This window comes from Myotis davidii, unplaced genomic scaffold (genome assembly GCF_000327345.1).
Source record: "Myotis davidii unplaced genomic scaffold, ASM32734v1 scaffold217, whole genome shotgun sequence".
NCBI lineage: Eukaryota > Metazoa > Chordata > Mammalia > Chiroptera > Vespertilionidae > Myotis > Myotis davidii.
The window spans coordinates 7772436-7794083 of NW_006290034.1; the positions used below are offsets into that span (position 1 = coordinate 7772436).

General features: G+C 47.6%; 1 protein-coding gene across 2 annotated transcripts in view; it reads right to left on the minus strand.

The window, feature by feature from the left end:
• The window catches only part of PHTF1 (putative homeodomain transcription factor 1), a 25100-nt gene extending 3567 nt beyond the window's left edge, over window positions 1-21533 (minus strand). Inside the window, exons 1-14 of one of the 2 annotated variants that reach the window (XM_006763024.2) lie at window positions 21424-21532; window positions 20325-20381; window positions 13152-13221; window positions 12524-12682; window positions 9506-9662; window positions 8141-8275; window positions 6854-7013; window positions 5650-5823; window positions 5454-5543; window positions 4535-4753; window positions 2835-2963; window positions 2166-2438; window positions 864-995; window positions 276-362 (exon numbers count right to left, since the gene is read on the minus strand). In XM_006763024.2, coding sequence (XP_006763087.1) covers window positions 276-362; window positions 864-995; window positions 2166-2438; window positions 2835-2963; window positions 4535-4753; window positions 5454-5543; window positions 5650-5823; window positions 6854-7013; window positions 8141-8275; window positions 9506-9662; window positions 12524-12682; window positions 13152-13221; window positions 20325-20381; window positions 21424-21468 — 1887 coding nt within the window. In that variant the 5' untranslated portion in view covers window positions 21469-21532. Of the gene's footprint in view, window positions 1-275; window positions 363-863; window positions 996-2165; window positions 2439-2834; window positions 2964-4534; window positions 4754-5453; window positions 5544-5649; window positions 5824-6853; window positions 7014-8140; window positions 8276-9505; window positions 9663-12523; window positions 12683-13151; window positions 13222-20324; window positions 20382-21423 lie in introns of both variants that reach the window. The other variant, XM_015563453.1, reaches the window with a different exon arrangement.
• Window positions 21534-21648: the final 115 nt, after the last annotated feature.

A 21648-nucleotide genomic window follows, 5' to 3' on the forward strand; every position in this document is an offset into this window, starting at 1 on the left:
GCGAATTCCACCGCCTTCTAAGACTGGTGTTGACTTTGCCACCATCATGGTGCGATAATTTTATCATCACTCAAAAATTATCAACTAAACAAAAAAAAAACGAAATCACCAACTAAAATTAAATCAGAGTGATCTTGGAGTCTTAAAGGACCTTTACTCTCATGACAAAAGTTAGGAAAATTAATAAGTATTCAAAAGAGCAGAAGCAGTTTAGACACATTACATATAGACACTTAAATGCAGCGAAGTGTCCAACACAGAGATGAAACGCTCACCTGGGCGCAACAAATGAAAGCAATGGAAAGCGTCAGTAGGAAGACTGAAGACACAACCACGTCCACGGAACGCTGCGGGCCCCGCCTCTGTGGAGAGAGCGGGTTCATCGCTAGGTTACCAACAGAGACGGCGGCAGCGTGAGTTTCACTGCGTTCATGTATGTCTGTTTTGTCTCCTTTTTCTTTGGTCTTTCTGCATTCATGTTAAAATATACATTCATAAGAAGTTCCTGGCGTGGGATTCTAGCGCCTTCGCCTGTAATTAAGCACTGAAACCCAGGCTGCTCCACAGGAAGGGCCTGAGTGGTTCACTGACATTTCCAGCTGAGATATTTGCCCCAAAGTCAGAAAAAGATGCAGTATCTGATGTACCGCTCTGCCCTGGGAACTTACGTTTTCTTTTTCCTTCCTAAGCTCTTATTCACATACACGGGCCTGGAGATGTGTCACCTCCAACCTGGTGTCCAGCGACTCTCCCAGCCACCGACCCCATCAGGACGACCAGCCCCGAGCTGCCCTGCCCGCGGCTGTCCCTGCAGGAATGTCGGCGCCTCCACGGCCCCTGCCCTGCCCCTGAAGGAGACCCACCTTCAGGTAGGAGCGCAGCGAGAGCCAGATCTTGATGTTCTCCACCTTCTTCAGTCGGAAGTGAGGTATTTCATATTTCCTAGCTTTCCTGGCGGAAGTAATATGGCTGAAGAGTTTTGCAAACAGAAATCTCTAGAGGAGGCGGGAAGAAATCACAAAGTGAAGTGGACACGGACGCCTGCACATTTGTCTGACTGTAAGCAATAGTTCCGGCGTATAAAAATGGTCAAAAGGCCAAAACCGGTTTGGCTCAGTGGATAGAGCATCGGCCTGCGGACTGAAAGGTCCCAGGTTTGATTCCGGTCAAGGGCATGTACCTGGGTTGCAGGCACATCCCCAGTAGGAGATGTGCAGGAGGCAGCTGATCAATGTTTCTCTCTCATCGATGTTTCTAACTCTCTATCTCTCTCCCTTTCTCTCTGTAAAAAATCAATAAAATATATTTTTTAAAAAAAATGGTCAAAAGGATTACACTCGAGTCACCGATCGCCAGGCCGGGCAGTGGCGAGCCGTGACCCGTTCCTTCTCCTGCTGCTCCCACAGCGCACGAGCGAGTCACACGCTTCTCAGCGAGACCCGCTCCTCACATTTGCATGGACTTTTGCTGGAGGCCTTGGGAGTCCCAGCTTCAAAAACAAGCGTGTACACGGAAGTCTGGCTTCCTCCCAAATGACATTTCCATTCAAAACCCTGATTTTGCACATGCCACTGATATATGAAGTCCTCAACCCCTAACTCTTATCAAATTTCAATCATTTTAATTCCCACTTGGGCATTTTTCACAGAATCCTTTTGCTGTGAGGATTACTCCATGTGCTACGGGTGAAAACCAGCAAAGGGACCCTGAGACGCAGGCCCTAAGCCAGGGGTGGGCAAACTTTTTGACTCGAGGGCCACATGGGTTCTTAAACTGGACCGGAGGGCCGGAACAACAGCATGGATGGAGTGTTTGTGTGAACTAATATAAATTCAAAGTAAACATCATTACATAAAAGGGTACAGTCTTTTTTTTTTTTTTTAGTTTTATTCATTTCAAACGGGCCGGATTCGGCCTGTGGGCCGTAGTTTGCCCACGGCTGCCCTAAGCAGTCAGCGGGGCTCGCTCCCTGGCTCAGACACCTATTCCCCACCCCCTGACCTCCCCACCGCCCCCCAACATTAAACTCGCAAGTACCAGAAGCCCGCTGCTCCACCCTTCACTGCCCACATTAACTTTCGGAGAAAGAACAAACCAGGAGAACAGAACTGATCCCAGAAGTGTCAGACATAAACGCAGAGGTGAGCAAGTGTATTCCCACCAACCTGTTTGTACGTCCTCTCCGCCACACACATCATGAAAAAAAAGATCCACGTGAGACACAGCCGTTCAACAAAGTTAATCACGGACAGAACAACCACAGGAGTGACAGGCGGAGCCCCACAGAACAGAGTCAAGAGCTCCTCGGCCGAGACGGACTTGAGCTGGTCCAGGCCCCTGGCGCGGAACAGGCGATACAGGAACGGGAAGAAGGCCAGCCCCACGGTGACCGCGTGGCCCAGCATCTGGTAGCCCATGCCCTGCTGACACGCGTTGACCTGGGAATTAAGTCAAAATGCGCGGCATGACCACATACTGAACGCAGTTGGGCAGCAGTATCTGTCAAATGCTACTCAGGTGATTAAAGACTTAAGCTTTACATCTAAAGGAAGTAAAAACAAAAACGATGTCCGGATGTATGTGTTTTAGATCTTACTGCAAACCAGGCTCACGGGAGACACGGAACATGTGTAGGATGTACCCGAACAACGATCGTGCTCAGAGATCTTGGTAACACGACAAAAGTATCACCACCTAAAGACTCTGGCTGCAAAATTAAAAATGCGTGTGTCTGTGTTTCGGAAACTGCTCGATCACTGAACAGTTCTGTGGAACTGCTGCTGGTCATCAAAGAGATTTTTTGGAAAAAAAAAAACTCAGGACGAAGAGCTCACCCGGCTCATGATGACGCCGCTGATCTCCAGCACCGACATGTCCATCTTCTTGCACTCGCTTCCCTCCCAGATTATGGCACTGACTCGGTCAGAGGCGGGACTTGAGTTCTGAAGCCAGAACAAGTGGTTCTGAGAAGAAAAACAGAGCTGTTTCTAGCCACGCTTTCTCTCCTCCATCAGCATGTCCCCTGCGTCCAGCTCCCAGGCTACCGTGGCCATGGCCAGCCTCCTCCTCCTCCTGTCTCCCTCACAAAGCTCATCACCCCAATGGCCACCTCCATGATGCTGAGTTCTGGTCCCTTTTTCTTTGCTAAGCCTTTTTTTTTTTTTTTTTAACCTGGAGAGAAGCTGAAGGTCTTCTACAGCAACCGGACCACGATCTCCAAGGGTGCTTCCCTCTCTAAACGCGTGGACGTGAGGATGAGCTTGGAGTACTCATGGGACAGCGCGGAAAGCTGTTCCAGAGTAACATCGCTCTCCTGGGAAGCGGGCAGGTAGCTACGAGAGGCGCGAGGCCCCGGGTATCACGTGAGTGACTAAGAAGCCTTTCTCCAGTCTAACCAGGACACAAAAGTGCAGGAACCCTCAGAAGAGACGGTCACAATGACAGCAGCCCCTCTCCTCGGCCGGGTCCTGCCTTGTGCTTCTGGCAGCGAGCAGCTTGGGTCCCATCTCGCCAGCATGGTCCTCTCTGGTCCCCACAGGCCTCCGGTGGCCGTCCCTGAAACTAAAGGCCTTACAGTCTACGTCAGACAAGTCAACATCTAATACAGGCTGCATTTCCAGTGTCCTTGACTTACTCACGAGAGCCAGTGAGGACCCTGAGAAACACGGGGATCGGGGGAGGGCATGAATGCCCACAGCTTCTGCCTGGGGTGGCTAGTGGTGGCCTTCAGAAACATGGGGACCGAAAGAAGCTGAGGTGTGGGGACTGGGGCATGGTGAATCCCATTTGACATGCGAGTTTACCTTACCTAGTTATCTATCTACCAGAAGCCTGGTGCACGAAATCCATGCACGGGTAGGGTCCCTAGGCCTGGCCGGCGATCAGGGCCAATCGGGGCCTTCTGGCTGCCGGCCGGGGCCTCCCTTCATTCCGTGCTGCCCCCTGGTGGTCAGCGCACGTCATAGCAAGCGATTGAACTCTAGGTCTCCCCGTCGAACTCCCGAGGGGACACTTTGCATAGATATATGTAAAAGCCTAATATACAAAGTGTCCCCTCGGGAGTTTGACCAACTGGGAATTCAATCACTCGCTATGACGTGCGCTGACCATCAGGGGAGGTCTCCCCGTCGAACTCCCGAGGGGACACTTTGCATAGATATATGTAAAAGCCTAATATACAAAGTGTCCCCTCGGGAGTTTGACCAACTGGGAATTCAATCACTCGCTATGACGTGCGCTGACCATCAGGGGGCAGCGCAGAATGAAGGAAGGTCCCGGCCGGCAGCCGCTAGGAACCCTACCTGTGCATGAATTTCGTGCACTTGGCCTCTAGTTCTTACATATGCCTTAAAGTTATACTGTGAGTCCAAAGAGTACAAAGGAAGTCAAAATCATCATGCTATGCTCCATTTCCTAAATTAGGGATAATAAAAGCGTCTCCTAATAGGATTACAAAGTGAAAGGAGACCACACGGTGCTGGCACAGGGGAAGCACACAGTACATCCGGCTCCTGTTGCCATCGCCTGCACAGACCTGCTGAAACACATCCTCTTTGGGGTCACGTTTGGTCCCCGAGTGTAGGGTGGGCGCTGTCCCCTCACTGTCGCTGGTGACGGAGGACCTGCACTCCGGGCCGTGCAGCAGGTCATCCCACAGCATGTCCTCGGTCTCCGAGTCGTGGCGGGTGCTCTCCGAGTCTCTCCTCGACATGCTGAGGCTGCGGGAGCCGCCATTCACGCCAGATCGAGAGCCCTTTAAAGGAAGACAAAGGATGTTCTCACTCATTTTTAGAAATGGTCACACATCTGAATAACAGGAACACAGTTATGGCGACGGCTGGTAAGCTTTCCCACGTCAACCACAAGGCTTCCCCTCACATGACGGAGATGCTCTACCCGTGACCACAACATTCCCATGTACCACAGGCCCTTAGCTTTCATGAGGGGACCGTCTGCTCCCACCTCTCAGGGGTCCTTTCCCAACAGCCTGTCCTCATCAGATGTAACCTCCCCTTTTCAGGTGAATATTAAGCAAGCTTCTCATTACCTGGGCATCACCTATGACCATAAGACTAGGTCACAATGGGGCGGTGAGTGAAGGGTGGCAGGGGCCAAATATTGGCAATGGAAGATGATCTGACTTTGGGTGGTGAGCACTCCATGCAATAAATACACAGATCACGTGTCATAGGAACGCACCCCTGAAACCTATATAATCTTACTAACTAATGCAGCCCCAATAAATCTCATTAGAAAACAGTAAAAAAATACACAGAAAAGATTAGGTCAAATGAAAAGAGTTCATTCTCTTTCTGGGTGAGAAGCTGTTAGGTGGACAGAGCTGGAGGCAGGGGAGGGGCAGGCAACTATAAATACCACTTTGGAACAGCTACCCGAAAAGGGATGAGAAAGTCACTGCGCTTGGACAGTGCTCTCTCCAGGGGACCCATTACCTGGCTGAAGGCTGCAGATTCGAATTCGGACTCGGCCAGACTGTCGGAATCCCGCATAAAATGACACCACTTGGTGGTGGTTTTCGTTACCTGCCAAATATCAAGCCAGCGAGCGACAGGACACGTGTTAAACATGGAGTGACTACTCGATGACTTACAGGTTAACGCCTAGACTTGCATCAACTACAAAGGCCACCTGAGAGCTCATGTGCCGTGGGAGCATCGACTTCCTACTCCTGACTTCGCAGCCGTTGTCGCTCGAGGCGCCCTCCACGCTCCGGCGCAGGATCATCATCTGAGTCCGGGCTTCCCCATCTTCCTCACTCGACAGGTCATCCGACACGCCGTTCCCCACGCGCTGGAAAGCCTCCTGCAGAGAGAGCAGTTCCTCCAGGGCCGACACACAGCAGCCGCACTGCACACACCACGCAGCACAACCCAGGGCACAGTGCCAGGCAACTCCACACAACCCACGACCCTACAGCGCTCACCGCAAGACAGCAAAATGCTGAACTTGAAACTAAACGGCCTAAGCCACGAGGCTACGGGGCGGTGAGAAGCACGGGCAAGAGTCACACCAAGTCTGAGCCCAGCCCGGCCATCTCAGGCCAGTTCCTGTGTGTCTGGGCTCGGTTTCCTCCTGAAAAGCAATGACAGTCAAAGTGCCCGTGTCGCAGGCCTGTTGAAAAAATGGCCCGAGTTACTCCAGGCAAAGGCCTAGAATAATGACTGGTTGTAGGAACGACTCAAAAATATTCGCTACTTTTGTGATTTCGTACTGTCACAGTTTAACAAGTGAGAACACATTTTCGAGATAAAGCAGCAGTCCGTCTCCGACACAGAGCAGAACACCTCTCCCCAAACCTAGAACGCAGGCTCCCACGCCTCACACCACGGCTCACGCCTCTCCCCGAACCCGGCGATGACACCCCCAGCCCTGCTTCAAGGCTGGTCTGCAGCAGGTGCATCACAACTCTAGTCCCAGAAACGGGAAGAATAAGCTACCGCAGCGGTTCTCAACCTGTGGGTCGCGACCCCTTTGGGGGTCAAACGACCCTTTCACAGGGGTCGCCTAAGACCATTGGAAAACACATATATAATTACATATTGTTTTTGTGATTAATCACTATGCTTTAATTATGTTCAATTTGTAACAATGAAATTGGGGGTCACCATAACGTGAGGAACTGTATTAAAGGGTCCCGGCATTGGGAAGGTTGAGAACCACTGAGCTACAGTCTTACAGCCTCCCTTTCACGGCCTGTGCATTTATATGTCGCTTATTTGTTAAGAGAAAGGATACAAGCCCATTAGCACGATTTCCCATCTCTCAGCGTGTCAGAAGGGAAACATTTCACACGGAGAGAAAAGATCCTATGAGATTCACCCACAGCTCTTACCCTGCGGCACTTCTCCCCGTCGGAAAACTTCGCCTTCTCTGCTGTCGGCCACATGTTAGCCTCTGTCCGAGCTTGTCTCTTCTTAATGATGGGGCGCAGGTAACCGGCGTCCTTGTTGGTTTCAGTCTCCTTGTTGCATGTTAATTTTACTCGTTTCGTCCTATTTTTTAACAAAGAGAAAAGATGACTGATGAGCATCCTGCAATGAGCATCTTCCATGAAATCCAGTAAATTCTGGATTTTACTCTGAAAATCTAGAAGATTCAGAAACCATCCTGTTTAGACTTCTCGCTTGCTGAGGTGGAGGAAGACGATGATTACCCCTCCCCCCCGCCCCGTCTCTAAAGCCTCGGTCAGTTCTGAGAGGAGGCCTGTGCTGCCAGTTTTGCCAGGAAGCAGGTGCCGTCCTCCCCACTTTCCCTCAAACACAAACGGCCCCTCCCTCCCATCACCTGACGTGCCACTTTGTAGAATGTCCGTCCCTCTCCTGTGCCTCAAAGCCCGGCCACGCTCAGCTCCTGCGTGGCTCCTGGGGACTCCCCCACTCCAGAATGACTGCTCCGTCTGGGGCTGCCTGGCCTGCGGTCAGCATGCGGTCATGTGACATCTGTGCCGTGACCGCCCCTTCCCCCTCCCCCGACTAACTCCACAGTAAGCCACCGAGTGGGGAGGCCAGTGCCCAGCACGATGCTCAGTAGAACTCACACTCACACCAGCTAAGGCATGTACATATCTCTTTGGGGAAATATGTGAACTTCATCTTCAAAACCATCACTAAAAGAACTTTATTTTCGAGTCACGCTCATTAATACGTGGCCAGTCTTGCTTTGAGTCCTACGCGTGTGGTCACAGCCTGCAGGGCACTGGGAGGGAGGGTGTCTTGGACCCACTTCCCTCTGCCCCACAGCCCCCCACGCCAGCTCCGCCTCCCCGTCCCCAGGGGGCGTCAGCGTGGACACTGAAAACGACCTCATCTTTTCCAAATCCTTCCTCTCTCCTGATGTAGGCTCGCATGGCTTACGACAGATACCCTTTCGGAGGGTTGCATTTCTGCGATCCTGCGGCTGAACGTCACTACAGCCGAGCAGAAGGGGACACTGTGGTAGGTCACCGGGCTGACAGGTGACTCACAGACAGCGGGGACCTGCCGAGTCAGCAGTTCGTGCAGCGCCTCCAAACGCCAGCCGCGATGAGAACTGGGTGCTCCAGAGCCAGGCGGAGTCTGCGCCACGTAAACACCGATGTGAAGACAAAGTCACATACACATTCCCACGCGAGGCTGCTCACCTGCTGCCAAAGAGAGTCCCCCAAAAGCCACTGGCGCAGGGTCCGGGTTCCACAGTTTCGACTCCTCTGACTTTATCAGAGGAGTTATTTCCATTTTCTCGGCTCCCGTCACCATTCACAGTTTTTCGTAATTTTCTATAAAAAACACAAACATTTCAACACTTCAGACGATTCAAGAACTTTTCTATTTCTGCCCAAAATATCCCCTCCAGAAAGTGACCCTAACTGCTGCCACCTGAAATTAAGGGTAATGAACTTCCTGTAACAAAGATCAATTAGCAGGGATAGTTCTGACTTAAGGGCAAAAACAGGTGCCAAACGAAGACCTGTGCTATCATCCTGCTCAATCATTAGAGAAATAGAACCGCTATTCAAAAACACTGCAGGAGAGCAGCTTTTACCTGCATGACACCGTCCTTCCGGGCACCCCCAGCAGAAGGCACGATGCCTGTAAGTTCGGACGTCGGAAATCCACCCATTTGGTGCATTTAATCAGGAGAGCACAGAATAATAGCAACTGGTCACTTAGTACTGCTCTCCCATGCAGTTAAAGGATGCGTCCTATAAATACCACCGACACAGCACAGCATCCGATTCCCTCAGCACACATTACATCAACTGACCTGAATTTTCAAGGAATCTTCTTTGGGGTGGGGGGGATTTATTTTGAAAATAGTACTCAAAAAAAGAAGAAAATACTAAAAAATAAGAATAAATATGCTGAAATTCATTACCTCAAATGGAAATAACCTTATCTAGCACCTGCTTAGGGAAACAAAAATCTACAGGTACCCTGAGGAAAAATAAAAACACATATGCCTAAGAGACCTTTAACAATTTCAAAGCCCGCACATAGCACCCAACCAATCACGACATGAAGGCAACGTGGAGAAAAGTCAAATCAATCTTTACTAGAAGTTCAGAGCACTTAGAAATCCATTCTTATTATGCACTATTGAGACAAGGTGAAATTTTTAGTAGCAGTAACCCAATTGTATCAAGATCCTTGTTTATAATGAGTTTTCACCAAATTTTTATTAAGACTGAATTCTGAAGAAGAATGTTTTTTCAGTATCATTATTTGATATATTTTAATAAAGAATAATATGAAAATAGTATAGGAATTTCCTTTTAAGCAACTGTCCTGAATGACAAAGTCCCAACTGCGATTAAAAATTCATGACAAGTCTTCTTAGCAACCGGGAGAAAAGTGAAAAGCAAAGCATTCTTTCCTTTTTTAGCCAAAAAATAATAAAAAATACATGCAAATGGGAAGATTCTTTTATTACTTTAATCCAAGGTTTTTCAGGATCTACGGTGCCTCTCCCAGAACATACCCGACCACCACTGCACGTCTCAGCTCACCTCCTTCTCCGACTCCCATTGCCTCCCGACGGCCTTGCGATCTGCGTCGACACGATCTGACAGTGGACGGTTCCCATGAGGAGCATAAGGCACAAGGGTCCGAGCACTTCGCTGACACTCACAATGGGCATCATCAGGTACAGCACAAGTGCTATCACTGAAGAGCAGAGGTTTCAGAACGTAAAGCCTCAGGGTCGTCTTAAACAATTCTAATGAGTCTATAAGTTATTTCTACAAAAAACTACCATTTTACCAAGTACAACAGTAACAGCACATGAGTCCCTGCCACACAATCCACCTGCACATTAGCTGAGTGAGAACCGGAGCCCTGTCTGGCAGTGTGAGCCCAAGAAGCGCCGCACGAGTCGATGGTACAAAACGTGGAGTCCAGACAGAGACCACGGGCTTATGAAACCTAATACACAACTTACCTCAACACAAAAGAAACTCTTCAGTAACGAACACGTAGAAAAATATGGAACTTTCTCTTTACAAGTGACCCAAGAAATGCACATTAAAGGAGCACAATACTATTTTTTAAATAATTATTGTACAATACCATTGTTTGTGTATCAAATTAGGTAACAATTTTTTAATTTATAATAATGCTGCTAAGACTATGGTAAAACAGCCACCCTCATCTATTATTTTCCAAAAGAGCTGTGTCACCAACAACTTCACTATACAAGGTGGGGCAAAAGGAGGTTTATAGTTGTTGATATGGAAAAAATAATAAATAATAATGCAAGAATAAACTGTTCCACGTACTCACAACTGTAAACCTGCTTGTGCCTAACTCGGTATGTACTAAAATCCTTAAAATGCTGACACCCTTTGGTCTGTCAATTCTGTTTCAGAGAATAAGTGCTAAAGAAATAACATAAAATATGGAAAACTTTGTTCATGGTGGTATTAAAAGAAAAAAAATCAACCTAAATGCTCACAATTTGGAAACCGTTATGTAAATTATGGATCTATAAAATTTTATATAATGGATTACTGAGCAACTATAAGAAGGCATATATGGTAAATCCATATGACAGACTATTATAAATACATTAAAATGAGCCCTAGCCAGTTTGGCTCAGTGGATAGAGCATTGGCCTGCAGACCAAAGGGACCTGAGTTTGATTCCGGTCAAGGGCACGTACCTCAGTTGCAGGCTCCTCCCCGGCCCAGGCCCTGGTCAGGGATAGAGCAGGAGGCAACCAATCCATGTGTTTCTCTCACATCAATGTTTCTCTCTGTCTTTCCCTCTCTCTTCACTCTCCCTAAAAATCAACAGAAAAATATCCTCGGGTGAGGATTAACAACAACAAAAAAGGCATTAAAATGAGTGTATGCCCATATAATGGAATATTATACAGCCATTAAAATGATAGTTATGAAGACTTCATCACAGTGAAATAAAATTTAAAACTCAGGTCCTTATTCACAGTAACTACATTTCAAGCACCAGTAGCCACATGGCCGGCAGTTGCTGTGCTGGGCACTGTGGGTGCAGAACATTTCCATCGGCACAGAAATCCCACTGGGCGGCACTGTCATGCCTTTAGAAAATGAAACTTACAGGTTTGTAAATTCAGATAGTTTTGTCATTTTTATAACTTAATTCAAAAAACCAACATAACAAACACAAAAATCCCTCTAAATCCTTTCACCCAACCCGACCGCCGCTGCTCTGTGTTCTAACCCGTGTCTTTTTGCACAGGGACAACCAGTGTCCACTGCCCTCCTGCAGAAGGCACCCCTGGTCGGCAGTGGCCACAGAGTGCTAAAGGGGACAGCCTGGTCCCTGCACAGGGTGAGGAGGGGGAAACACCGGGTGGTGCTGTGTAACAGGCAAAGGAGAATGGGTTCCTGCGGCCGGGAGTAGGGGAGGGGGGCTGATCAGGAAGCAGAGAGAGGACGGCCTCTCTGTGGAAGTGAGAGCTTCCATCTGAGCTGAGAACTTAGCGATGAGAAAAAAGACAGCCCTGTGAAAAGCCTCAGGGTTGTTTCAGAGAGAAAAGCTCTGTGTGAGGGACAGAAAAAGGCCACTGCGTGGAGAGAGAGCACGGAGGACAGCGGTAAGACATGATGTCCAGCGGTCAGCAGGGCCAGATCACGTGGGGCATTGCGGGCCACGGTGAGGAGCTGGGATTGATTTTATGTTAGAGGCAGAGAGGAATCCTAGAGGGTTTCCAGCAGGAAAAGGACAGGATATGATTCCTCCAAGTGCTGTGACGGGAACGGCTGGTAGGAAGAAGACTCAGAGCAGACGGACTCCAGCGGCCCGGGCAGAGGGATGCCGGTGCTGGGGACGGCCATGGCTCGAGACAGATAAATAGAGTCAAGATGTGTTCCAGAGGCTGAACTTAAAGGCTTGGTGACAGGCTGGATGTGAGAGCTGATGGCAGGGAAGACTAGAAAGACAATATTTCACTTGAAAACTGAAAACTGGGTGGTTGATGACATCATTTAATGAAATGCAAGTCCTAAAAAGGAACAAGCTTGTACCAAAAAAAAAAGTTTTTGGATAAAAAAATCTAGAGTTCCATTTTGGATCTGACTAAGCTCAAGACCCCTGTTACATCTCCACGGAAATGTCAGGCCAGCAATGGCATTTGGAGTCTGAAGCTGAATAGAGGGATGTGAAGACACACATTTGAGAACCATCAGTGTATCCATTATATCCATTATATTTAAAGCAACGGGGCTTGAGAATGCCCAGAGGTGAGAAGAGAACCAGGATCCCACCTGGAGGTGACCCAGTGCTCAGTGCCTACCGAGGAAGAGACTGGGAGGCCTGGCGGAGAGGCAGGTAGGGAGAGGTGAGTTAGACTATTGTGTCTGCGCTCTCCGAGCAAATAATTTTAAGATGATCTCCACACGCTGTATGTCCGTGCGTCCCTTCATTTCTTTGCACTTTCAACCACCAAATGGAAGGGTCAGTGTAAGCACAGTAAGGTCTGTACCATCTAACAGCAACAACAGCAAAAAGAAACGGGCATAACTTCAAATAATTCCTCCAATTACCTTGCATGAGGTAAAGCAGTAGCAGCCAAACAAAGATTTTTAAGGAGGTAACCTGAATCCACCAGTTGCTGAACAACGGGAAAAACACCACTCGAACGAGCCCCTTCCGCGTCAGAGATGTCCACGGAATTTCAGGTTTGGCTTTGGCAAATGTTGAGCCTTTAAATGTATAATAAGACAAAACATCAAGCATTTGCATACACTGTACACTGATGCCCACTTGTAACACTGTAAGATAAACAGGTGAGAGCAAAAATCAGCACATAAAAAGTCAGCATATAGCCGAATAAAAAGAATCCTCTTAGACGTAATAACTTCTCGCCTCAGTCATGGGGACACACACTCAAAATGAGTCAGGCTCACCTGAATGTTATCCCATGCTGCATCTCTGTCTTAATTGTAAGTTCAGCCCTCCCTCTTGACTCATGTGGAAAACCACGTAATTTGTGGAGTAGCCACGCAGGACGTAAGCAAAGGGGGAGGGGGAAATGCTAATGCCTGAGCGGTGAGGTAAGATTACTTTGGGAAATTTAAGTACATTATCACATAGCGAGGAGAGCTAAAAGTAACCTTTAGTGCCGCATGAAGTAATAATACACACGAGAAACCAACCCAATTTCGAACTCACCTCGGATTAAGTCAACGTCAATCAGGTCTGCCTTTATGTGACCCATCTTTTTTGGTTTGTTTTTGAAGCCCTAGGACGGAACAGAAACAGAAGTAAAGAAAAGCCCTTTGAAATGCGAAAGGTAAACGGACGTTTCTTGGTCTCTATCTCGGACTCCCTCTAACTGGAGCGGTTACTCCTCACGCCCCTTAAAGGAGCTGGTCCTTTCTAGACTTTTCACCTCTGTTATAAAAAGAAAACGAGCACTGGCCAACGATAAACACCAAACTATGAAAAGCTCCCTTAGCAACAGAAACACATCCGTTCATTCATTCAATCAACAAATATTCAAGGTGTGTCTCCCACGTGCCAGACACTCCCCTGGAGCTGGGAAGACAGCAGTGTCATCACGGCTCCATCTCGAAGGCTGTGTCAGCCCTCCCTCACCTGCCCCCGTTTAAACAAATAATACGAATGGAGTCGCAGCTGCCACCCCAGAGGAACTGCCTTGCCCGTCTTACTCCGCAAACCTCTGGAACGTTCGGACTGGCAGCAACCTTCGGGCTGGGCATCAACAACATTGTGCCCTAAAGGAACTGTTCGCAAGGATAACAAGGAAGCAGGTACTGTGACCAGGGGACTGAAAGGAAACGCAGTTTAGAATCAGCATCACTAATGAGCTGTCTGCACCTGTAGAAACGCCCGCCTTCCACTGTGTCCTGGGTCCCCTTCCCTTTCCCATAAGTGCCCCTGCCTTTGCCTCCTGATTGGGACACTGGTCGGGCTTCTGCCTGACTCCGCGCTTCCCGACTGGCTATGCTTTTAAAAATCTGAAATAAATGCTGTTGCCTTTCACCTTGGCCTTTCATGTTTTGTTTTGTTTTTCAAATATTTGTATTGATTTCAGAGAGGAAGAGAGAAAGAGGGAGAGACAGAAACATCAATGATGAGAGAGAAATCGCTGATCGGCTGCCTCCTGCATGCCCCCTACTGGGGATCGAGCCCACTACCCAGGCATGTGCCCTTGACCGGAATCAAACCCGGGACCTTTCAGTCCACAGGCCTACGCTCTATCCATTGAGCCAAACCGGTGAGGGCTGGCCTTCCGTTTTTAAGTTAATACCCCCCAACATAAGTGCAACAACTGACCGATGTAGTCCTACCTTTAGCAGAGGGACAAAAGCATGGGGGTGACTGCTCTAACGGATTCTATTTAATAGGGAATAAAAGATCAGTAAGTCCTGCAATACATCTCGACCTCTCAGCGTCTGAAATTGCCACTGTATTGCCATTAAAAGAATCAAACTGCTCTAGAGCCAGGCACAGAAAAGGAAGTCGCCGCCGACTGAGGGCACAGTGTGAACATGAGGATAGGGCAAGGCGAGGCCAGCACTAGGAACGCGTTCTAACTCAGATTTAAGGTCCCAGGAAGGTTCCCAAAGGAAAAGGTCTAACCCGAGGCCCGGAGGATGGGTACGAATTTGCCAGGATGGACATGGGCACGTGTGGCAACGGGGAATCGAGGAGAGCCTAAGAAACGGGACACAGCATGACGCAAGCTGCAGGAATGTCGACAAGTGGAGATGATCATCAAGCTGGGAATGTGAGTTTGCCGGGAGGGCACTGGGAAGTCAGAGAACAGTTTCAAATACGAGAAAGACAGTCGGATTTGTGTGGAAACAGGAACAAGATCACATGCCCGCTTCGGTGAGGATGAGGGGCGAGGGGAGGCAGAGGCAGAGGAAACGGAAAAAGCTGCTCCAGTCGCCAGATCGGAGTCGCCAAGTTTTACCTGGAAGGGCAGGCGGATGTCAGGCCTGTGGGCTCCGTGGGCTCCGCGGTCTCGGGCAGCCACCCCCACTCGGCGGCTGCTCATCGAGCTGTTCAGACGCAGCCGATACGCAGGGAGCATGCGGAGCCCACTGCGCTCAGCGGAGGCGGCCAGGCCAGGTCATCAGAAGCATGAGCTGGGTAACGTGTTATCTCAGAAGGTATTAGAAGGCAGAATCCAGAAGTTCTGCTCATTGGAAATGCGGGTCGGTGTGAGACGAAGCCACAGCGTGAGCCCTCTGGCTCCTCAGTGAACAGGGAAGACAAAGGAAGGGACTGGACCATTCGGCTCACACGCCACTCACCAAGCCTGAGGTCTGTGGGAAGAATTCTCCTCCCACCGGAAGGAATGCAAGTCACATGACCACACAGCCATCTTCTCACGGGACACTGGGATACCCACCCACCTATCAACATGCATATTTACTTCTATAACTATTAATCTGCCTCAAACATACTCCATGTGTCTATCTTATTATTCAGGTAATTTCATTTAATGTATTTTCCATTTTTGGAGAATCAGTAAATGGAATTCTGACTCTTTATTTCTGTATTTGACTTGGCCATATTACCCAAGGCAATATTCAGATACAATGCAATCCCCACCAAAATCCCAGTGTCATTTTTTTAAAGAAATAGAATGAGAATTCATCAGATTTGTATGTAACCAACCACAAAAGACCCCGAAAAGCCAAAGCAATCCTGAGAAAAAAGAATGAAACTGGAGGTATCACACTACCTGACTTCAAATTAGACTACAGAGCTACGATAATCCAAACAGCCTGGGACTGGCCGGAAAACAGACGCACAGATCAATGGAACAGAATTCAGAGCCCAGAAATAAAGCAACAGGAGTTCAGGCAGATAATTTTTGAGAAAGGAGCCAGAAACACCCAATGGAGAAAAGAAAGCCTCTTCAGTAAGTGGTGCTGGGAAAACTGGAAAGCAGCATGTAAAAGAATGAAACTAGATTACAGTTGTCGCCATGCACAAAAATCAATTCAAAATGGACCAAAACCTAAATATAAGATCTGAAATGATAAATAGAAGAAAACATAGGTACTGCCCTAACCGGTTTGGCTCAGTGGATTGCGTGTCAGCCTGCGGACTCAAGGGTCCCAGGTTCGATCCTGGTCAAGGGCATGTACCTTGGTTGTGGGCACATCCCCAGTAGGGAGTGTGCAGGAGGCAGCTGATCGATGTTTCTAACTCTCTATCCCTCTTCCTCTCCCTTCCTCTCTGTTAAAAAAATATATATATTTTTTTAAAAAAGAAAAAGAAAGGAATTTTAGGAGACAACTTTCATGGGGAATGTGTATGACTTTCTTGTATACAACATTATGATGTATCCTATTTTTTCTCTTGATGATTGAAGAAAGTAGCTATGTTGCAGTATAATGTATACACTATAAAGTATCCACTTTTTCATTGTAGTTTTAGTAATTAATTAGGTAGATTTCTATAAGTTTATAGAGTTGTACAACCATCAACACATTCAGGTTTTGGAACATTTTCTTTCACAGTAATTGTTACCCATTAGTACTATTTTATCTGTTTATCTCCCGTTTATTGTGAGCTCCATGAAAATGAAAGTGCTGAGTGCTTTCGGCTCATTATTAATTACACCAAGTACACAGCCTCCTGCCTGACCTATGGTAGGTATGTACTCAGCAAATACTGTTAAATGAAGAATTCATAGTGACTGTTTCAGCTTTATATTTGGCATTTCTTCCCCTTCTTTACTTTGACTTTTTTCTTTCTCTGGATTTTTCATATATGAACTGAAATCATTGTACTCTTTCTTCTCGGTCAGTCTAGACATTTTGTTAATATAGACATTTTGATGAATTGACCAACAAAGTAAGACCCAAAGCATGGAGGCATGGGACAGACTCAATATATATTGGGGGAGGGGGGAATGAGGAGAAACAAAAAAAACATATTTATATGCATAGTTCATGGACACATTCAATAAGGTGGTGAAGACCTGGGAAGGTGGGTAGGGGGTAGGTTGTAAGGGGGGAGGGTAGAAATGGGAGACATCTGTAATACTGTTAACAGTAAGTGTGTGTGTGTGTATATATGTATATATATACATATACACACACATACATATACATATATATATACACATATATGGCTGCTAAAATATACGCACACACACATACATTTTGAGTGATATAATTTCATCAAGTATTACTTGGGAAATATTCTGTAGATTGTATTGTATCTATATGACTTCTATCCTTCAAAAGTACAGAGAGGATGTAACCTTTCCCCACTCAAAAGCCATAAAAAATGTTCCGTCTTCTACAGAATAATATCTAAAGTTCTCAGTAAAACAAGCGAGTCAGTTTCAAACTGGTTTATATCATCTCATCTACAAACCTTATCTCTAATCAGACTGGACTTCTTGCTCTTCCCTTTACTTCCGTTTGTAAATACTTTCTCTTGTGCTCAGCACCTAGAATGCCTTAAACACAGCAGCTCAATAAATGTTTGTGGAGGAGTTCATACCACTTTTCATGATTCAAGTTAAGATGTTTTTAAATTTGTATCTTTTATAATTTTGAATTATATTTTATTATGTAATTTTTAATGTTATCGTACTGTGATCTGATATTATTCTTTTGTTTTTTTTATTTCCTTTTTTATTTGTTTTCAAAATATTTTATTTATTTTCAAAATATTTATATTTGTGTAATCTATTTGTTGTTGTTATTAATCCTCACAGGAGGATATTTTGTTCCATTGATTTTTTACAGTGGAAGGGAGGAAAACAGAGAGGGGGGAGAGAGAGAGGAGGAGAGTGAGAGAGAAAGAGAGAGAGGAAAACATCGATGTGAGAGAGGCACATGGATTGGTTGCCTCCTGCATGTGCCCCGACCCTGGGCAGGATTGAACCTGCAACCCAGGTACGTGTCGACTTTTCCCTTGACTGGGAATCTAACCACTGAGCTACATTTGCCAGGGCTGTGTGTAATCTATTTTTAAATTACATTAAATACTACTTTGTATCCCATATTTTGGTCAATTTTAAACTTCTAAAAAGGCTTTTCTCCCACCACCATTACGCTGTAGAATTCATGAAGGCAAGAACCATGTCTGTCATATTGAGTGTACTAGTATCCTTAGCACCTAGGACATGTTGGCACTTGTTTAGAGTTGTCCTTAATTTTATTATTTCCATTGCTACTAAATTAAAAGTCATACATTAAGGAGTTCTTAGATTACCTTATAAGAGAACAATGAATAAAAATATACATAACAGATGGGGTTCAATTAAATACAACAGACACTGAGTTCCTATTATGAATTAAGATGTGTTACCGAGTAAGCAAATACAATTCCCGCCCTTGAGGCCTATGAAGATGCACAGATTAACAAATAGCCTTGATCAGAGAACTAGAAGGAAGGTATGTGCACAATGGCTTGGAAGTAGACGTCGAGGAAGTGTTTAAACTGAGTAGGGAAGGGAGGGAGGTAAGGGAATTCTACGGTAGTGAAATCCTTTAAAGGATAAAGAAACCGAACCCCTGACAAAGCATAGCGCGTGCGCCAGATGCAGCTCGAGATCACGAAGGAGATAAACTCCCAGTTCCATGCCCTTTCCCTTGCACCCCGCCCACTGGCCATGCTTCTTAGCTGCTCACACAGGAGTAACAGGAGAGGACTGAAAAGTGGCAACATGAAATTTGGGAATTTAATCATCCTAACCCCATCTCCCATTAACGTAAAAAAGTCAAGGGCTGGACAACACTGTGAAGTTAGCCAAGCACCATGTAGTTCAAACAACTTTCTGGTTGACAGGTCCATAACCAGAATGCGCCCTAAAGTGTTGATTAAATGTCCTTCACCAGAGATACGCATGCCCCAGGCCAGCCAATGCGACGCAGGGAAACAGAACAAACTATTAAACTGTGTTACACCCACATACACGTATTTTTTTAGAAACGTTAGTAGAGGGTCTGTAGCAAATCTTTAAAAAGGTCCAAAACCACGAATCCGCAGCCCTTACTCGGCACTTCCCAAGGAAGTGAGACCCTGACTGCAGGTTTAAGTATTAAAGTCGAGAGAGAGAGACATTCTTTAGGGCAGGGCTGGCCTTTAGGCTTTCCCACATTTCAAGACTATCCAGTTCCAGGTGGCACCAAGCCGCCTTCCCATGACTAATCTGTACCATCCTCCCAGCCCCCATCCATGCTGACCCCACAACCCTGACTTTGGCACAGTAGACTGTGGAATGCCCCCTCCCCTATTATAAATTAACTAAGAGGCCCAGTGCATGAAAATCCTATGGCCTAAACCAGCAGACATCCCTCTCGCAATCCGGGACCACTGGTTCCTAACCGCTCACCTTCCTGCCTGCCTGCCTAATCGCCAGGTTCCCCACGAATCTGCATCGCCAGCACCAGGATCATCGCATGTGGCCTCAGGGCGTGGAGCACCATTGGCAGTTCATTCGCACAGACCCAGGGACGACGGGAGAAGCGTTCCTTGTGGCAGAAACCCGCACTAGCCTCTCGGGAAACAGAACCTCACATGCAGCCTCCACTCTGCGTCACCGGGAGGCACCGGGAGAGGTGCTGTGCTCATCTAGGTGTGCTGGCAATTGTGCATCCCAGGGCCATGTCAGGGAGAGTCAGGGCCTCCTCATGTCCTGCTGGAGCTCGCCTGGGCCCCGCAGCTGCCGTGGCTGTGGCTTTGTCTGGAAGGACGTCCAGAAGACATGTGCCCTAATTCGCATATTACCCTTTTATTAGTATAGATAAGCTGGCACTCTGAATCCCACATCAGTGTTGGTTGCTTAGTTAGCATGAAATAACCCCAAGAATTTGCTCGGTTCCCACAGCACTGTAGAAAAAAGTTTACTCGAAACCAGTAATTGAAAAGGTGATTGCAGCCACAGATGGATTTTATTTGGCTTGGAGGGGAAGAGGAAGAGAAAGAGGAGGGGGGGGGGGGGAAAAAGAGGGGAGGGGAGGCGAGGGAGGGGGCACAGGTCTAGAAAGTCCAGATATTTCATATAAAAATACACATTCCCAGCTTCTCTTGAAAACGCTGAAGATCTGTCAATAGTGGGCCTATATTGGCACAAAGCAAAGCGGGGCAGAGTGAAGAGTGAAAAAGCCACAGCCCCACTGAATACGGGACATTCATTTTCTGATTCATCACAGACCAACCACTTCTTTCTCGTCCCCGGTACTGAGGCCAAAAGCCAACCCTCATTTCCCACGCTGCTTGCAGTGCTGTTTGCCTTACAAACTTCAAAGACTAAAGAAAGCCATACCCGATGGACCCAGTGCAATCCACTCTTCACATTAACACCGCAAAACAGAGCGAAGAGCCGGGAAATCACTTTACCTTAATCTGAGTCTGTTCGATCGACTTTTCCCATATCTGCTGGTCATAGGCTCCAATCTGAAACAGGGAGAGGCTATTTCAATGACGCAAGCCTCACAAAGTCATAAACTACCAAATATCAATATGATATGTGGGCAATGCCGGTGCTGCTCAGAGTTTGACTAAATTAAGTTTGTGTGGTATCTGGAAAACGTTTCCATGTCTTAAGGAAAACTAGAGAGGAATAAAAGGCAAGGGACAGACAGCTCAGTAAGATAGCTGGCAGGACACAGACACCAGGGGGGTGAGGGCATGGGTGGGGGGGGGCGTAATGGGGGGAAAAGGACACATATTTAATACCTTAATCAATAAAGAAAAATAATAATAATAAAACAGTTGGCAGCAACCACCCCTGCCGGTTTGGGTCAGTGATTAGAGCATGGGCTTGCGGACTGAAGGGTCTCGGGTTCATTTCCAGTCAAGGGCACCTACCTCAGTTGCAGGAGGCACATGCGGAGGCAACCAGTTTATCTCTGGATCTCTCTCTCTCTCTCTTTCTCTCTCTCTCATGGGTGTTTCTTTCTCTCTGCCCCCCCCCTTCCATTCGCTCTCTCTTAAAAAAAAAATCGATGGAACCTGGCGGTGTGGCTCCGTGGTTGAGTCAACCCTGAACCGCGCAGTCACAGTTGGACCCTGGCTTGGGGCACATGCCTGGGTTGCGGGCTCGATCCCCAGTAGGGGGCGTGCAGGAGGCAGCCGATCAATGTTTCTCTCTCATCCCTGATGCTTCAATCTCTCTCTCCCTCTCTCTAAAGTCATAAACACATTCTTTTTCATCAGGTGAGGATCATTTTTAAAAATTGTTGATGGCGTGCAGATAGAAGTTTCGGGTCTAACAAGGAGCGGTTTGATAGACGCTGTTTCCAAGTGTTTCTGGGGCGCGATGGTGTCGCTGCAGAAGGAGGCGACCGGGGGTCGTGCTGGGGACCTGGAGCGGATACCGTGTCCCTCCGTCTCCCCAGGCCCGTCGGGGCGCGTGCAGGAAGCCGGGGGGCTAACGGGAGCTCTGCGGGGCGCCCCGGCAGGAAGGGCACTTGGCCAGGAGGACGCGCCGAGTTACCTTCTTCTGGTACCACGATATGGCATCGCGCTCGCCGGAGGCCATCTGTGTCCCGGCCGGAGGCCGGGAGCTCACTGCGAACGAAGGAAACCGGGGTGAGCGCGGCGGCGGAAAGGCGCTCATCCCGGCGGGGGCGGAATACCCAGTAGGGAGTGTGCAGGAGGAAGCTAATGGATGTTTCTCTCTCATTGATGTTTCTAACTCTCTATCCCTCTCCCTTCCTCT